A 16662-nucleotide genomic window follows, 5' to 3' on the forward strand; every position below is an offset into this window, starting at 1 on the left:
CATGTTGAATCAACTTAATGCTAGATAAATCATGATCCAATACTTGTTGCGCTAATGTTTCTAACCAAAAAGTTGAAGCAGCTGCAATATGCAACATCAGCCAAAGAAATTGCAGGCCTAAGAAGATGACCTGAATATAAATAAGCCTTCTTTTGATAAGATTCAAGTTTCCTATATAAAGGATCTTTAACCCCTTAACGACTGAGGACGTGCAGGGTACGTCCTCAGAAAAAAGGCAGTTAATGCCTGAGAACGTACCCTGCACGTCCTCAGTGTGGAAAGCAGCTGGAAGCGATCCTGCTCGCTTCCAGCTGCTTTCCGGTTATTGCAGTGATGCCTCGATATGGAGGCATCCTGCAATAACGTTTGTAAGCCATCCGGTGCAGAGAGAGCCACTCTGTGGCCCTCTCTGCACCGGAGATCGGTGGCTACCGGCGTTGGTGGGTGGGAGCCGGACCGGGAGGCGGGTGGCGGCCATCGATGGCCATGTGGATCTGAAGGGGGGCGGGATCGTGGGCGGGGGTGGCTGGGGGCGCGCACGGGCGCGCGTGCACGGGAGGGTGGGGGCGGGCGCGTGCACGGGGAGGGAGCGGGTGGGAACCGCTACACTGCAGAAAATGGGGAAATAAAAAATATAATAAAAATAAAATCTAAACAATCAGCAAGGTGGTGGGGGTTTGTTTGTGGGGGGTGGGGGGTTGGGGGAAGCTACACTACAGAAAAAAACAAAAAACCCCAAAAAAAAGCACTTTTTATTGTAAACTGGGTACTGGCAGACAGCTGCCAGTACCCAAGATGGCCCCCAATAAGGCAGAGGGGAGGGGTAGAGAGCGGTTTTTGGGGGGATCAGGGAGGTTGGGGGCTAAGGGGGGGATCCTACACAGTAGCATATGTAAATATGCTAAAAAAAAAATTCATTTTTTTTAAAAACCCTTTTATTTTAGTACTGGCAGACTTTCTGCCAGTACTTAAGATGGCGGGGACAATTGTGGGGTGGGGGAGGGAAGGGAGCTGTTTGGGAGGGATCAGGGGGTGGGATGTGTCAGATGGGAGGCTGATCTCTACACTAAAGCTAAAATTAACCCTGCAAGCTCACTACAAACTCCCTAATTAACCCTTTCACTGCTAGCCATAATACACGTGTGAGGCGCAACAGGATTTAGCGGCCTTCTAATTACCAGAAAGCAACGCCAAAGTCATATATGTCTGCTATTTCTGAACAAAGGGGATCCCAGACAAGCATTTACAACCATTTGTGCCATAATTGCACAAGCTGTTTGTAAATGATTTCAGTGAGAAACCTAAAATTGTGAAAAATTTTACGTTTTTTTTAATTTGATCGCATTTGGCGGTGAAATGGTGGCATGAAATATACCAAAATGTGCCTAGATCAATACTTGGGGTTGTCTACTACACTACACTAAAGCTAAAATTAACCCTACAAGCTCCCTAAAAGCTCCCTAATTAACCCCTTAACTGCTGGGCATGATACACTTGTGGTGCGCAGTGGCATTTAGCGGCCTTCTAATTACCAAAAAGCAACGCCAAAGCCATATATGTGTGCTATTTCTGAACAAAGGGGATCCCAGAGAAGAATTTACAACCATTTATGCCATAATTGCACAAGCTGTTTGTAAATGATTTCAGTGAGAAAACTAAAGTTTGTGAAAAAATTTGTGAAAAAGTGAACAATTTTTTGTATTTGATCGCATTTGGCGGTGAAATGGTGGTATGAAATATACCAAAATTGGCCTAGATCAATACTTTGGGATGTCTACTAAAAAAAAATATATACATGTCAAGGGATATTCAGGGATTCCTGAAAGATATCAGTGTTCTAATGTAACTAGCGCTAATTTTGGAAAAAAATGGTTTGGAAATAGCAAAGTGCTACTTGTATTTATGGCCCTATAACTTGCAAAAAAAGCAAAGAACATGTAAACATTGGGTATTTCTAAACTCAGGACAAAATTTAGAAACTATTTAGCATGGGTGTTTTTTGGTGGTTTTAGATATGTAACAGATTTTGGGGGTCAAAGTTAGAAAAAGTGTGTTTTTTTCCATTTTTTCCTCATATTTTATAATTTTTTTTATAGTAAATTATAAGATATGATGAAAATAATGGTATCTTTAGAAAGTCCATTTAATGGCGAGAAAAACGGTATATAATATGTGTGGGTACAGTAAATGAGTAAGAAGAAAATTACAGCTAAACACAAACACCGCAAAAATGTAAAAATAGCCTTGGTCCCAAACGGACAGAAAATGGAAAAGTGCTCTGGTCACTAAGGGGTTAAAAGAAGTACTATCTTCCGTAGGAATAGCAGTACGTTTAGCAAAAGTAGAGATAGCCCCATCAACATTGGGGATCTTTTCCCAAAACTCCATCTAACTGCTGGCAAAGGATACAATTTTTTAAATCTTGAAGAAGGAATAAAAGTACCCCGCCAAGCTATACAGGTGCTATACTTTTGCTGCTTCAGAGTGATTCGAGCGACGCGCGTTTCGCCCACAATGCTGTGCGGTCGGGGCCTCGTCAGGACAGTCCTGACGAGGCCCCGACCGCACAGCATTGTGGGGCGAAACGCGCGTCGACCGAATCACTCTGAAGCAGCAAAAGTATAGCACCTGTATAGCTTGGCGGGTGCATATTCGAAAGGAGCCGGAAAAGTTTCTTGGCAGAGGCGTAAGAAATCAGCTTTACCCATAAACTGAGCTTCAAGTCTGACCCGTGTTCTCTTGAGCAAAAGATACAGACCGCTACCTGTTGGGATTGATAGGACGTCAGAGGAGGAGTCCCGGTCCACTTACCTGAATGCCTCTTTGCCTAGCATACCCGGATCACGCTGCAACAAACAAGGTTGTATGCATTTGTTACAATTACATGTGCCGCTCAAGGAAAACAAGCTGAAAATTGCCGAGATTGGAGATATCTGGCTAATTGATGTTTGAGGACGTTCTTACCTCGACAATGTCAGTTCCTACCAGTTGTGTTTAATGCCTTATTAAGTGACTTTGAGACTTTAAGGAATCATATTACATGAAGTCTTTTCATCAGGACTTTGTATTTGATATATGCATATATTTGTTGGCATAATCTGCATACTTTTGTATATCAATGTATCTGTCATTTTTTTAGCTCATGTTATATCTAACGGTATTTGTACTAACATACATACTGTGATTAGTTTATCCACTGCAGTGGGGCTCTATATGTGTTGTGACATTTGCATGCTAGCTTTGTTTTATTGAAAGGAATAAATATCATGGCCTTTTGAGTTAACCGAGGTGTGTTAGTAGTTTTTGTGTCTGGATACAAATGTTTCAGCCTTTATCTGCATATCAGATCAATTAGGAGTATTTTGTGCTGAGTGCTGTATTCCCGTACTTTATACATAGTATTCTCATATAGCTCTGCTATGTTCAAATATTTTTCTCTTTAAAAATATACTCTATCTATATATATATCTCTCTCTCTCTATATATATATATATATAATATATATATATATATATATATATATATATATATATATATAATATATATATATATAACATAATTTATGTAAGAACTTACCTGATAAATTCATTTCTTTCATATTAACAAGAGTCCATGAGCTAGTGACGTATGGGATATACATTCCTACCAGGAGGGGCAAAGTTTCCCAAACCTTAAAATGCCTATAAATACACCCCTCACCACACCCACAAATCAGTTTAACGAATAGCCAAGAAGTGGGGTGATAAGAAAAAAAGTGCAAAGCATATAAAATAAGGAATTGGAATAATTGTGCTTTATACAAAAAAAAATCATAACCACCACAAAAAAGGGTGGGCCTCATGGACTCTTGTTAATATGAAAGAAATGAATTTATCAGGTAAGTTCTTACATAAATTATGTTTTCTTTCATGTAATTAACAAGAGTCCATGAGCTAGTGACGTATGGGATAATGACTACCCAAGATGTGGATCTTTCCACACAAGAGTCACTAGAGAGGGAGGGATAAAATAAAGACAGCCAATTCCTGCTGAAAATAATCCACACCCAAAATAAAGTTTAACAAAAAACATAAGCAGAAGATTCAAACTGAAATCGCTGCCTGAAGAACTTTTCTACCAAAAACTGCTTCAGAAGAAGAAAATACATCAAAATGGTAGAATTTAGTAAAAGTATGCAAAGAGGACCAAGTTGCTGCTTTGCAGATCTGGTCAACCGAAGCTTCATTCCTAAACGCCCAGGAAGTAGATACTGACCTAGTAGAATGAGCTGTAATTCTCTGAGGCGGAATTTTACCCGACTCAACATAGGCAAGATGAATTAAAGATTTCAACCAAGATGCCAAAGAAATGGCAGAAGCTTTCTGGCCTTTCCTAGAACCGGAAAAGATAACAAATAGACTAGAAGTCTTACGGAAAGATTTCGTAGCTTCAACATAATATTTCAAAGCTCTAACAACATCCAAAGAATGCAATGATTTATCCTTAGAATTCTTAGGATTAGGACATAATGAAGGAACCACAATTTCTCTACTAATGTTGTTGGAATTCACAACTTTAGGTAAAAATTCAAAAGAAGTTCGCAACACCGCCTTATCCTGATGAAAAATCAGAAAAGGAGACTCACACGAAAGAGCAGAAAATTCAGAAACTCTTCTAGCAGAAGAGATGGCCAAAAGGAACAAAACTTTCCAAGAAAGTAATTTAATGTCCAATGAATGCATAGGTTCAAACGGAGGAGCTTGAAGAGCTCCCAGAACCAAATTCAAACTCCAAGGAGGAGAAATTGACTTAATGACAGGTTTTATACGAACCAAAGCTTGTACAAAACAATGAATATCAGGAAGAATAGCAATCTTTCTGTGAAAAAGAACAGAAAGAGCGGAGATTTGTCCTTTCAAAGAACTCGCGGACAAACCCTTATCTAAACCATCCTGAAGAAACTGTAAAATCCTCGGTATTCTAAAAGAATGCCAAGAAAAATGATGAGAAAGACACCAAGAAATATAAGTCTTCCAGACTCTATAATATATCTCTCGAGATACAGATTTACGAGCCTGTAACATAGTATTAATCACGGAGTCAGAGAAACCTCTATGACCAAGAATCAAGCGTTCAATCTCCATACCTTTAAATTTAAGGATTTCAGATCCGGATGGAAAAAAGGACCTTGAGACAGAAGGTCTGGTCTTAACGGAAGAGTCCATGGTTGGCAAGATGCCATCCGGACAAGATCCGCATACCAAAACCTGTGAGGCCATGCCGGAGCTATTAGCAGAACAAACGAGCATTCCCTCAGAATCTTGGAGATTACTCTTGGAAGAAGAACTAGAGGCGGAAAGATATAGGCAGGATGATACTTCCAAGGAAGTGATAATGCATCCACTGCCTCCGCCCGAGGATCCCGGGATCTGGACAGATACCTGGGAAGTTTCTTGTTTAGATGAGAGGCCATCAGATCTATCTCTGGGAACCCCCACATTTGAACAATCTGAAGAAATACCTCTGGGTGAAGAGACCATTCGCCCGGATGCAACGTTTGGCGACTGAGATAATCCGCTTCCCAATTGTCTACACCTGGGATATGAACCGCAGAGATTAGACAGGAGCTGGATTCCGCCCAAACCAAAATTCGAGATACTTCTTTCATAGCCAGAGGACTGTGAGTCCCTCCTTGATGATTGATGTATGCCACAGTTGTGACATTGTCTGTCTGAAAACAAATGAACGATTCTCTCTTCAGAAGAGGCCAAAACTGAAGAGCTCTGAAAACTGCACGGAGTTCCAAGATATTGATCGGTAATCTCACCTCCTGAGATTCCCAAACTCCTTGTGCCGTCAGAGATCCCCACACAGCTCCCCAACCTGTGAGACTTGCATCTGTTGAAATTACAGTCCAGGTCGGAAGAACAAAAGAAGCCCCCTGAATTAAACGATGGTGATCTGTCCACCACGTTAGAGAGTGCCGAACAATCGGTTTTAAAGATATTAATTGATATATCTTCGTGTAATCCCTGCACCATTGGTTCAGCATACAGAGCTGAAGAGGTCGCATGTGAAAACGAGCAAAGGGGATCGCGTCCGATGCAGCAGTCATAAGACCTAGAATTTCCATGCATAAGGCTACCGAAGGGAATGATTGAGACTGAAGGTTTCGACAGGCTGTAATCAATTTTAGACGTCTCTTGTCTGTTAAAGACAAAGTCATGGACACTGAATCTATCTGGAAACCCAGAAAGGTTACCCTTGTTTGAGGAATCAAAGAACTTTTTGGTAAATTGATCCTCCAACCATGATCTTGAAGAAACAACACAAGTCGATTCGTATGAGACTCTGCTAAATGTAAAGACGGAGCAAGTACCAAGATATCGTCCAAATAAGGAAATACCACAATACCCTGTTCTCTGATTACAGACAGAAGGGCACCGAGAATCTTTGTGAAAATTCTTGGAGCTGTAGCAAGGCCAAACGGTAGAGCCACAAATTGGTAATGCTTGTCTAGAAAAGAGAATCTCAGGAACTGATAATGATCTGGATGAATCGGAATATGCAGATATGCATCCTGTAAATCTATTGTGGACATATAATTCCCTTGCTGAACAAAAGGCAATATAGTCCTTACAGTTACCATCTTGAACGTTGGTATCCTTACATAACGATTCAATAATTTTAGATCCAGAACTGGTCTGAAGGAATTCTCCTTCTTTGGTACAATGAAGAGATTTGAATAAAACCCCATCCCCTGTTCCGGAATTGGAACTGGCATAATTACTCCAGCCAACTCTAAATCTGAAACACAATTCAGAAATGCTTGAGCTTTCACTGGATTTACTGGGACATGGGAAAGAAAAAATCTCTTTGCAGGAGGTCTCATCTTGAAACCAATTCTGTACCCTTCTGAAACAATGTTCTGAATCCAAAGATTGTGAACAGAATTGATCCAAATTTCTTTGAAAAAACGTAACCTGCCCCCTACCAGCTGAACTGGAATGAGGGCCGTACCTTCATGTGAACTTAGAAGCAGGCTTTGCCTTTCTAGCAGGCTTGGATTTATTCCAGACTGGAGATGGTTTCCAAACTGAAACTGCTCCTGAGGACGAAGGATCAGGCTTTTGTTCTTTGTTGAAACGAAAGGAACGAAAACGATTGTTAGCCCTGTTTTTACCTTTAGACTTTTTATCCTGTGGTAAAAAAGTTCCTTTCCCACCAGTAACAGTTGAAATAATAGAATCCAACTGAGAACCAAATAATTTGTTTCCCTGGAAAGAAATGGAAAGTAGAGTTGATTTAGAAGCCATATCAGCATTCCAAGTCTTAAGCCATAAAGCTCTTCTGGCTAAGATAGCCAGAGACATAAATCTAACATCAACTCTAATAATATCAAAAATGGCATCACAGATGAAATTATTAGCATGCTGGAAAAGAATAATAATATCATGAGAATCACGATTTGTTACTTGTTGCGCTAGAGTTTCCAACCAAAAAGTTGAAGCTGCAGCAACATCAGCCAATGATATAGCAGGTCTAAGAAGATTACCTGAACATAGATAAGCTTTTCTTAGAAAAGATTCAATTTTTCTATCTAAAGGATCCTTAAACGAGGTACCATCTGATGTAGGAATGGTAGTACGTTTAGCAAGGGTAGAAATAGCCCCATCAACTTTAGGGATTTTGTCCCAAAATTCTAACCTGTCAGGCGGAACAGGATATAATTGCTTAAAACGTTTAGAAGGAGTAAATGAATTACCCAATCTATCCCATTCCTTAGCAATTACTGCAGAAATAGCATTAGGAACAGGAAAGACTTCTGGAATAACCGCAGGAGCTTTAAAAACCTTATCCAAACGTATAGAATTAGTATCAAGAGGACTAGAATCCTCTATTTCTAAAGCAATTAGTACTTCTTTAAGTAAAGAGCGAATAAATTCCATCTTAAATAAATATGAAGATTTATCAGCATCAATCTCTGAGACAGAATCCTCTGAACCAGAAGAGTCCAAAGAATCAGAATGATGGTGTTCATTTAAAAATTCATCTGTAGAGAGAGAAGATTTAAAAGACTTTTTACGTTTACTAGAAGGAGAAATAACAGACAAAGCCTTCTTTATAGATTCAGAAACAAAATCTCTTATGTTATCAGGAACATTCTGCACCTTAGATGTTGAGGGAACTGCAACAGGCAATGGTACATCACTAAAGGAAATATTATCTGCATTAACAAGTTTGTCATGACATTTAATACAAACAACAGCTGGAGGAATAGCTACCAAAAGTTTACAGCAGATACACTTAGCTTTGGTAGATCCAGCAGGCAGAGGTTTTCCTGTAGTATCTTCTGGCTCAGATGCAACGTGAGACATCTTGCAATATGTAAGAGAAAAAACAACATATAAAGCAAAATAGATCAAATTCCTTATAAGACAGTTTCAGGAATGGGAAAAAAATGCCAAACATCAAGCTTCTAGCAACCAGAAGCAAATGAAAAATGAGACTGAAATAATGTGGAGACAAAGGCGACGCCCATATTTTTTGGCGCCAAATAAAACGCCCACATTATTTGGCGCCTAAATGCTTTTGGCGCCAAAAATGACGCCACATCCGGAACGCCGACATTTTTGGCGCAAAATAACGTCAAAAATGACGCAACTTCCGGCGACACGTATGACGCCGGAAACGGAAATGAATTTTTGCGCCAAAAAAGTCCGCGCCAAGAATGACGCAATAAAATGAAGCATTTTCAGCCCCCGCGAGCCTAACAGCCCACAGGGAAAAAAGTCAAATTTTTGAGGTAAGAAAATATATGATAATTAAAGCATAATCCCAAATATGAAACTGACTGTCTGGAAATAAGGAAAGTTGAACATTCTGAGTCAAGGCAAATAAATGTTTGAATACATATATTTAGAACTTTATAAATAAAGTGCCCAACCATAGCTTAGAGTGTCACAGAAAATAAGACTTACTTACCCCAGGACACTCATCTACATGTTTGTAGAAAGCCAAACCAGTACTGAAACGAGAATCAGTAGAGGAAATGGTAAATATAAGAGTATATCGTCGATCTGAAAAGGGAGGTAAGAGATGAATCTCTACGACCGATAACAGAGAACCTTATGAAATAGACCCCGTAGAAGGAGATCACTGCATTCAATAGGCAATACTCTCCTCACATCCCTCTGACATTCACTGCACGCTGAGAGGAAAACCGGGCTCCAACTTGCTGCGGAGCGCATATCAACGTAGAATCTAGCACAAACTTACTTCACCACCTCCATCGGAGGCAAAGTTTGTAAAACTGATTTGTGGGTGTGGTGAGGGGTGTATTTATAGGCATTTTAAGGTTTGGGAAACTTTGCCCCTCCTGGTAGGAATGTATATCCCATACGTCACTAGCTCATGGACTCTTGTTAATTACATGAAAGAAATATATATGAAAGAAATATATATATATATATATGAAACAAAAAAAGCGTGTATGTCAAAGGGTTAAAAAACCTCTCTTTCAAAACACAGAACTGCGCTCTAAATAAACCTATTTTTTTAAAATACAATATAAATATCTGGATGATGCCAAAATCAAAACATTCAAATAATCAAATAATATTGATTCATTGAAAATATATAACAGAATGAAATATATAATGATAAGATAATAAATCACAATAAAAAGGATAAGTTGGTTGGATCCCACGTAATAGTGCAGATCAATTGTAGGTGTCGGCTGCTGTATCTTATTAATCCTCCGGAATCTCACGGAGTAAGGTAGAAATCTAAAAAAATGAGAAAGAAAGCGCACAAAGGCACCTACATAGTGCAAATCAATTTAATTTAAACAATAATACAGGGGTATATTAAAACTGCTCCCCGTAGGGTATCTACTCACAAGAGTCAACCTCAAACTTGTGAGGTATGTTTGAGCATGTAGTTTGAAAGTTCCGCTCAGAACCGCTTGCTATGAAAGTGCTTAATCAAAGAAGTCAGGACAAATCCAACCTGAATGCCGGGTGTCGCTGTCTGTAACTCGAGATCTGGACAAGTATTTCTCCCGGCCTCTTATTCCACTCACATCCCTTTTTGGTAGGAGTTTTTTTGGGATACAATCTTTCTTGAGCAAAATGGTCCGTGCAGATACAAACACAGCTGATCGCAAATAGTGCTGGCAGAATGGTGAACCGCTGAGGGAGAGAGCTGAGATCCCAGGAACAATTAATGAGGATTCAGAATTCAGTCTGTGCTGATCCAAAGTGAGGCTAGAGTGATGATTCTCAGTAGTATCAAATTACCTATCTCTATATATATAAAAATCAATGTAAATATTTGCATAGGAAATTAGTACATCTAGGCAAGTATCCCCACTTGCTTTTCCCCAGAAATTCTTAATATACAATGTTTCCAATGCACAAGAGAATTGTGGGTAAGATATGCAAATTCTCAGTTTTTTTGCTTCAAAAATACTGTTTTGACACAGCGATCCTTTAAAACAGGATTATGACAGCAAACCAGAAATCACTCACTAGACAAGCCTGTTTCGTTCTTTTTGGAATTTTAATTTCAGTTTTTTATCTCCCCCATAATTTTAATGAATTTTGGTTTAACCATGAAAATAGCTTTTCCAATGCAGCAACCAGAAATCTATCTCCTACTGATGAGTTCCAAAAAGAAAAAAACAGGCTTGTCTAGTGAGTGATTTCTGGTTTGCTGTCATAATCCTGTTTAAAAGGATCGCTGTGTCAAAACAGTATTTTTGAAGCAAAAAAACTGAGAATTTGCATATCTAATTTACATATCTTACCCACAATTCTCTTGTGCATTGGAAACATTGTATATTAAGAATTTCTTGGGAAAAGCAAGACACACACACATATATACACACATTTTATATATATATATAAACATACATACATATACGTACGTACGTACGTACGTACGTACAAGGGGATAACAGCACTCACAAATACTTATATTAACAGAGTAATGTGAAATAGATAAGTTGATATGTATATGATTACACTCTCAACAATGTCTGAGTATAGAAAATCAAAGTTCCATAAGTATGTAGAGTGTCATAGAACATCCATCAAGTGATCTTTAACCCCTTAATGACCACAATGTACCCTGTATGTCACTGGTCGTTAAGGGTTTTTTCAGGACATAATAGCACAAGTCTAGCAAGAACACGCTATTAATTCCCTCCCTCCAGAAGGCTTTGTGGAATAGAGCAGTCTTAACGCTGGTGGCAAGACCGCGCTATAAAACAATCAAGTCCCAAAAAAAGGCCAGCGACATACAGGGTACGTCGCTGGTCCTTAAGGGGTTAAATACAGTGAATCCCCTTACCAGAATTTACCTCAATCATATGAGGTAAGTTGCCGCACTGGAAGCTGTGCTCAGTTCCTTAATATTGGTAGGTCCGGAATGCCAATGTGTGCTTCTCCAATTTCATCCACCTCTTGGATTATGTAGACTTGGTATGTACTCTCTCACAGGCAGTTGTACCCTTGATTTCACTGTTTTGTTCAATTCAGGTTAATTCATTTAACGGAAATAGAACGTGGATAGCTCCAGCAATGCTGAAAAAAGCACTCTGCCTTCCATCCAACTGTTCATTTATTAGTGCAGAAGAAAATCTTGAGTGGTGAAGGTGGTTCTTCAGCGAAGGCCCTGGGATCTGGAGCCACGCAAAGCCTCCTATTAGCGCTGCCCGGGGGTCACGTTTGCAGTCATAACACAAATGATCATAAAAGCTTCTCTGGGATATATATAGATATACACATACATATACATACATACATATATACATATACACACATACTTACAGAGGTTGAATTTGGTAAATATTCCAATTAATTAAAAATAAAGAAAAAAAAAAAAGGCAAAAGGGCTAAAAAGACTAAAATCAGTAAAAGGACACATCCATACACATTTATCTATAGAGTACATATAATCAGCAATAGCAAGCGATCCGCTAAAAATTGTGCACAATAGTGACAAATTAATATAACAAATGCCATCAATCTAGGGCAAGGTGTAAACAAGCAGCTCAGCACTATATCATGCAAAGCATAGTTCCAAATCACCTGATTTTATATAAGCAATACAAATGACTCACATTTTATTTCTGGGTTGCACATAAAACAGGTGTAGTTGTAACACTTAAAAAGAAACAAACACCTAGATTTAGAGTTCTGCGTTAGCCGTCAAAACCAGCGTTAAGAAGTCCTAATGCTGGTTTTTACAGCCCGCTGGTTTTTAGAGTCAGTCAGGAAAGGGTCTAGCGCTCACTTTCCAGCCGCGACTTTTCAATACCGCAGATCCCCTTACGTCAATTGCGTATCCTATCTTTTTAATGGGATCTTCCTAACGCTGGTATTTAGAGTCTTGGCTGAAGTGAGCATTTGAACTCTAGCAACAAGACTCCAGCCGCAGAAAAAAAGTCAGGAGTTAAGAACTTTATGGGCTAACGCCGGTTTATAAAGCTCTTAACTACTGTACTCTAAAGTACACTAACACCCATAAACTACCTATGTAACCCTAAACCGAGGTCAACTCACATCACCGCCACTTTAATAAAAAAATTTAACCCCTAATCTGCCGACCGGACAGCGCCGCCACCTACATTATCCCTATGAACCCATAATCTGCTGCCCCTAACACCGCCGACACCTACATAATATTTATTAACCCCTAATCTGCCCCCACGTCGCCGCTACCTACCTACACTTATTAACCCCTAATCTGCCGACCGGACCTCGCCGCCACTATAATAAATGTATTAACCCCTAAACCGCCTCACTCAAGCCTCGCAAACCCTATAATAAATAGTATTAACCCCTAATCTGCCCTCCCTAACATCGCCGACACCTAACTTCAAGTATTAACCCCTAATCTGCCGACCGGACCTCATCGCTACTATAATAAATGTATTAACCCCTAAAGCTAAGTCTAACCCTAACCCCCCCTAAATTAAATATAATTTAAATCTAACGAAATAAATTATTTCTTATTAAATAAATTAATCCTATTTAAAGCTAAATACTTTCCTGTAAAATAAACCCTAATATAGCAAAAATATAAAGATTAATTATATTGTAGCTATTTTAGGATTTATATTTATTTTACAGGCAACTTTGTATTTATTTTAACTAGGTACAATAGCTATTAAATAGTTATTAACTATTTAATAGCTACCTAGTTAAAATAATTAAAAAATTACCTGTAAAATAAATCCTAACCTAAGTTACAATTAAATCAACTAAACTAAATTACAAAAAAAAAAAAACACTAAATTACAAAAAATAAAAAAAGATTCCAAGAATTTTAAACTAATTACACCTACTCTAGGCCCCCTAAAAAAATAAAGCCCCCCAAAATAAAAAAATGCCCTACCCTATTCTAAAATAAAAAGTTAACAGCTCTATTACCTTACCAGCCCTTAAAAGGGCTTTTTGCGGGGCATTCCCCAAAGAAATCAGCTCTATTGCCAGTAAAAAAAAACATACAATACCCCCCCCCCCAACATAACAACCCACCACCCACATACCCCTAATCTAACCCACCCAAACCCCCCTTAAAAAAACCTAGAAACTAAGCCCCTGAAGATCTCCCTACCTTGTATTCACCCAGCCGGGTATCACCGATCCGTCCAGAAGAGGGTCCGAAGTCTTCATCCTATCCGGCATATTTATTATAGGGTTTGCGAGGCGGTTTAGGGGTTAATACATTTATTATAGTGGCGACGAGGTCCGGTCGGAAGATTAGGGTTAATAAGTGTAGGTAAAGGTAGCAGCAACGTGGGGGGGGCAGATTAGGGGTTAATAAATATTATGTAGGTGTCGGCGACGTTGGGGGCAGCAGATTAGGGGTTCATAGGGATAACATAGGTTGCGGCGGTATCCGGAGCTGCAGATTAGGGGTTAATAATATAATCCAGGTGGGAGTGCGGCAGTTTAGGGGTTAATACATTTATTATAGTGGCGGCGAGGTCAGGTCGGCAGATTAGGGGTTAATAATTGCTGCGACATGGGGGGGCAGATTAGGGGTTAATAAACATAATATAGGTGTCGGCGATGTTAGGGGCAGCAGATTAGGGGTACATAGGGATAATGTAGGTGGCGGCGGTGTCTGGTCAGAAGATTAGGGGTTAATAATATAATGTAGGTGTAAGCGATAGCAGGGCGTCAGATTAGGGGTTAATAAGTGTAAGGTTAGGGGTGTTTAGACTCTGGGTTCATGTTAGGGTGTTAGGTGCAGACTTAGAAAGTGTTTCCCCATAGGAAACAATGGGGCTGCGTTAGGAGCTGAACTCTGCTTTTTTGCAGATGTTAGGTTTTTTTTCAGATCAAACTGCCCCATTGTTTCCTATGGGAAACTGGCCGCTACCGTAAGCAACGCTGGTATTGAGAGTTGAAGTGGCGGTAAATTATGCTCTACGCTCACTTTTTGGAGCCTAACGCAGCCCTTCAGAGAACTCTAAATACCAGCGTTAATTAAAAGGTGCGGGGGGAAAAAAACACGCGTAGCTAATGCACTCCTTTGGCCGCAAAACTCTAAATCTAGCCGTTGGTGTCCTAAAAGAGTGAAAAGTAAAATGTCTGTAGACGTCCTTTAAGCTAAGTGTATAACTATAAAACACCAAACCATGTGCAGTAGCTCATTGGAGTAAAGCAACTGGTGCTGTGCACAGACCAACTAATCGATTGAGATTCGTTGACAACTATTTTCATAACCGATTATTATCGATTATGCCTATTAGTTGTTGAAGCTCTAATCATTTCTATTTAAAAGTTTAGGTAATTGGCGCCCTCTAGTGATCAGTCTATACTCCTAGTGAGCTTGATATTTGATTTTTTTGTATACATACATATATATGTCCTCTGACTGATGTACATGGAGGTGTACCTGCTACAAATAACCTACATACCTGAGCGGCACTGAATCTGATATGTAGCTGCAGAAAAAAATAAAAAAAATAATAATGCTTCCAGCAGAAAGCCCATCCAGTACTATATGCAGGCAACAGTAGAGGATTTCTGACAAAAGTACGACGACTCAACAGGAGGCGGCTAAGGGACAAGTCCCGCGACACGCAACAGGCTTGTGACTAACTCGCAGAGGCTGTTATTGTGTCACTGCCCAGTTTCCCTTTCTTCTGTGCTGGCTTTGTGAGGGGAAATTAGGTCTTTCATAAGTCAGAGAACCACTTTCAACAAAGAATCTGGAGCACCTCTATTCTTCACCATTCTTCTGTGGAGGCAAAGATTAGTACTAGGATACCAGAGAGGTGAGGGGGATTAAAAGATTGTGAAATGTTTGGTATGTTTGCCTCCTCCTATTGGCCAGGAGTAATGGCTTGTGGACTCCCACTACCTTATGAAAGAAAACACAACAGAAATTGCACATGGACCTATACTGCCACTCTGCCATCAGGAGATAGATACGTACCTCAACTATGTGATAATTCAATGGAATCTTGTTCCTCCCTGGATAACTTAAAAGCTGAGCAGCACTAAAAAGTAAAAATATGTTTTAGAATATATTGCACGCTTTTTTTTTATTAAAGTAGTTTATTTTCAACACAATACAAGATATCTCCCCATATAACAGTAGAAAGCGCCTGGATATAATTGAGAGTCCATTGTAAATGTTAAATTAGAATTGCCATATAAAAGGCAATACAATCAGAATAAAAATACAAATGGAATCATTAGATTAAGTGGGATTTGGAAACCCCAGGTACCAAGGAGCTAGGAAAAATTGAGAGCAATGCTACAGAATTAGCTAACTAAGCTATGGAAACCAGATTTAAAATGGTGTCTAGATTACAGAATACATGCAGTTTTAAAGAGTTTTCAAACTGTTTGTGATAGCTACATCCTCTTCAAGGATTACGAACAAACATCATATAAGAAACTAAAGCATTTCAAAATCAACCTATGCTATGAAACATTTGTTAAGTGAAGATCAGCAAAAGTATTCTTACATTAAAAATTCACTTACCAGGTTTTTCTCTCTCTCCAATGTGATTTTATGATACAATGTAAATTCTCTTCTATAACAAAACGCTCAGCAGCGTGACTTCCCGGCATAACTGGACCCTGTGTTGAAAGGACAAAATCTATTAAGAATGTATTGAACTGGGCAAACAAATTGCCTAGTAAATTTAGCTAAAAGATCAGCACTTTAAATATATGCAATTCTTTTGGCAACAACAATCTTTCCAATTTACTTCTATTATCTAATATGCTTTGCTCTCTTGGTATCCTGTGCTTAAAATTTGTAAGAATGGTAGAGGTAGGTTAGAGGCAATACACTACTGGGAGCTAGCTGCTGATTGGTCACTGCACATATGTGCCTCTTGATAGTGGCACGCCCGCTTGCAATCTCCTTCAGCAAAGGATACTAAGAGAATCAATTCGATTATAAAAGTAAATTGGAAAGTGGTTTAAAATTGCATGATATATCGCAATTGTGAAATAATTTTTTTAGGTTTTATGACCCTTAAATCACTTAAAGATTAGTAGTGTAACTACACCAAGCCTATATTTATGTACAGTGGCAAGACAAAGTAGGTGAACCCTTTGGAATTAGTTGGTTTTATTCATGAATTTGTCATAAAAACATAATTTATGTAAAAACTTACCTGATAAATTCATTTCTTTCATATTA

General features: G+C 39.1%; 1 protein-coding gene across 1 annotated transcript in view; it reads right to left on the minus strand.

Moving 5' to 3' along the window:
- NCBP1 (nuclear cap binding protein subunit 1) overlaps window positions 1-16662 on the minus strand; it is a 188252-nt gene that overhangs the window by 93784 nt on the left and 77806 nt on the right. The window contains exons 9-10 of the mRNA XM_053702701.1: window positions 15994-16091; window positions 15439-15502 (exon numbers count right to left, since the gene is read on the minus strand). Coding sequence (XP_053558676.1) covers window positions 15439-15502; window positions 15994-16091 — 162 coding nt within the window. The remainder of the gene's footprint in view (window positions 1-15438; window positions 15503-15993; window positions 16092-16662) is intronic.

The sequence above is a fragment of the Bombina bombina genome, chromosome 2 (genome assembly GCF_027579735.1).
Source record: "Bombina bombina isolate aBomBom1 chromosome 2, aBomBom1.pri, whole genome shotgun sequence".
NCBI lineage: Eukaryota > Metazoa > Chordata > Amphibia > Anura > Bombinatoridae > Bombina > Bombina bombina.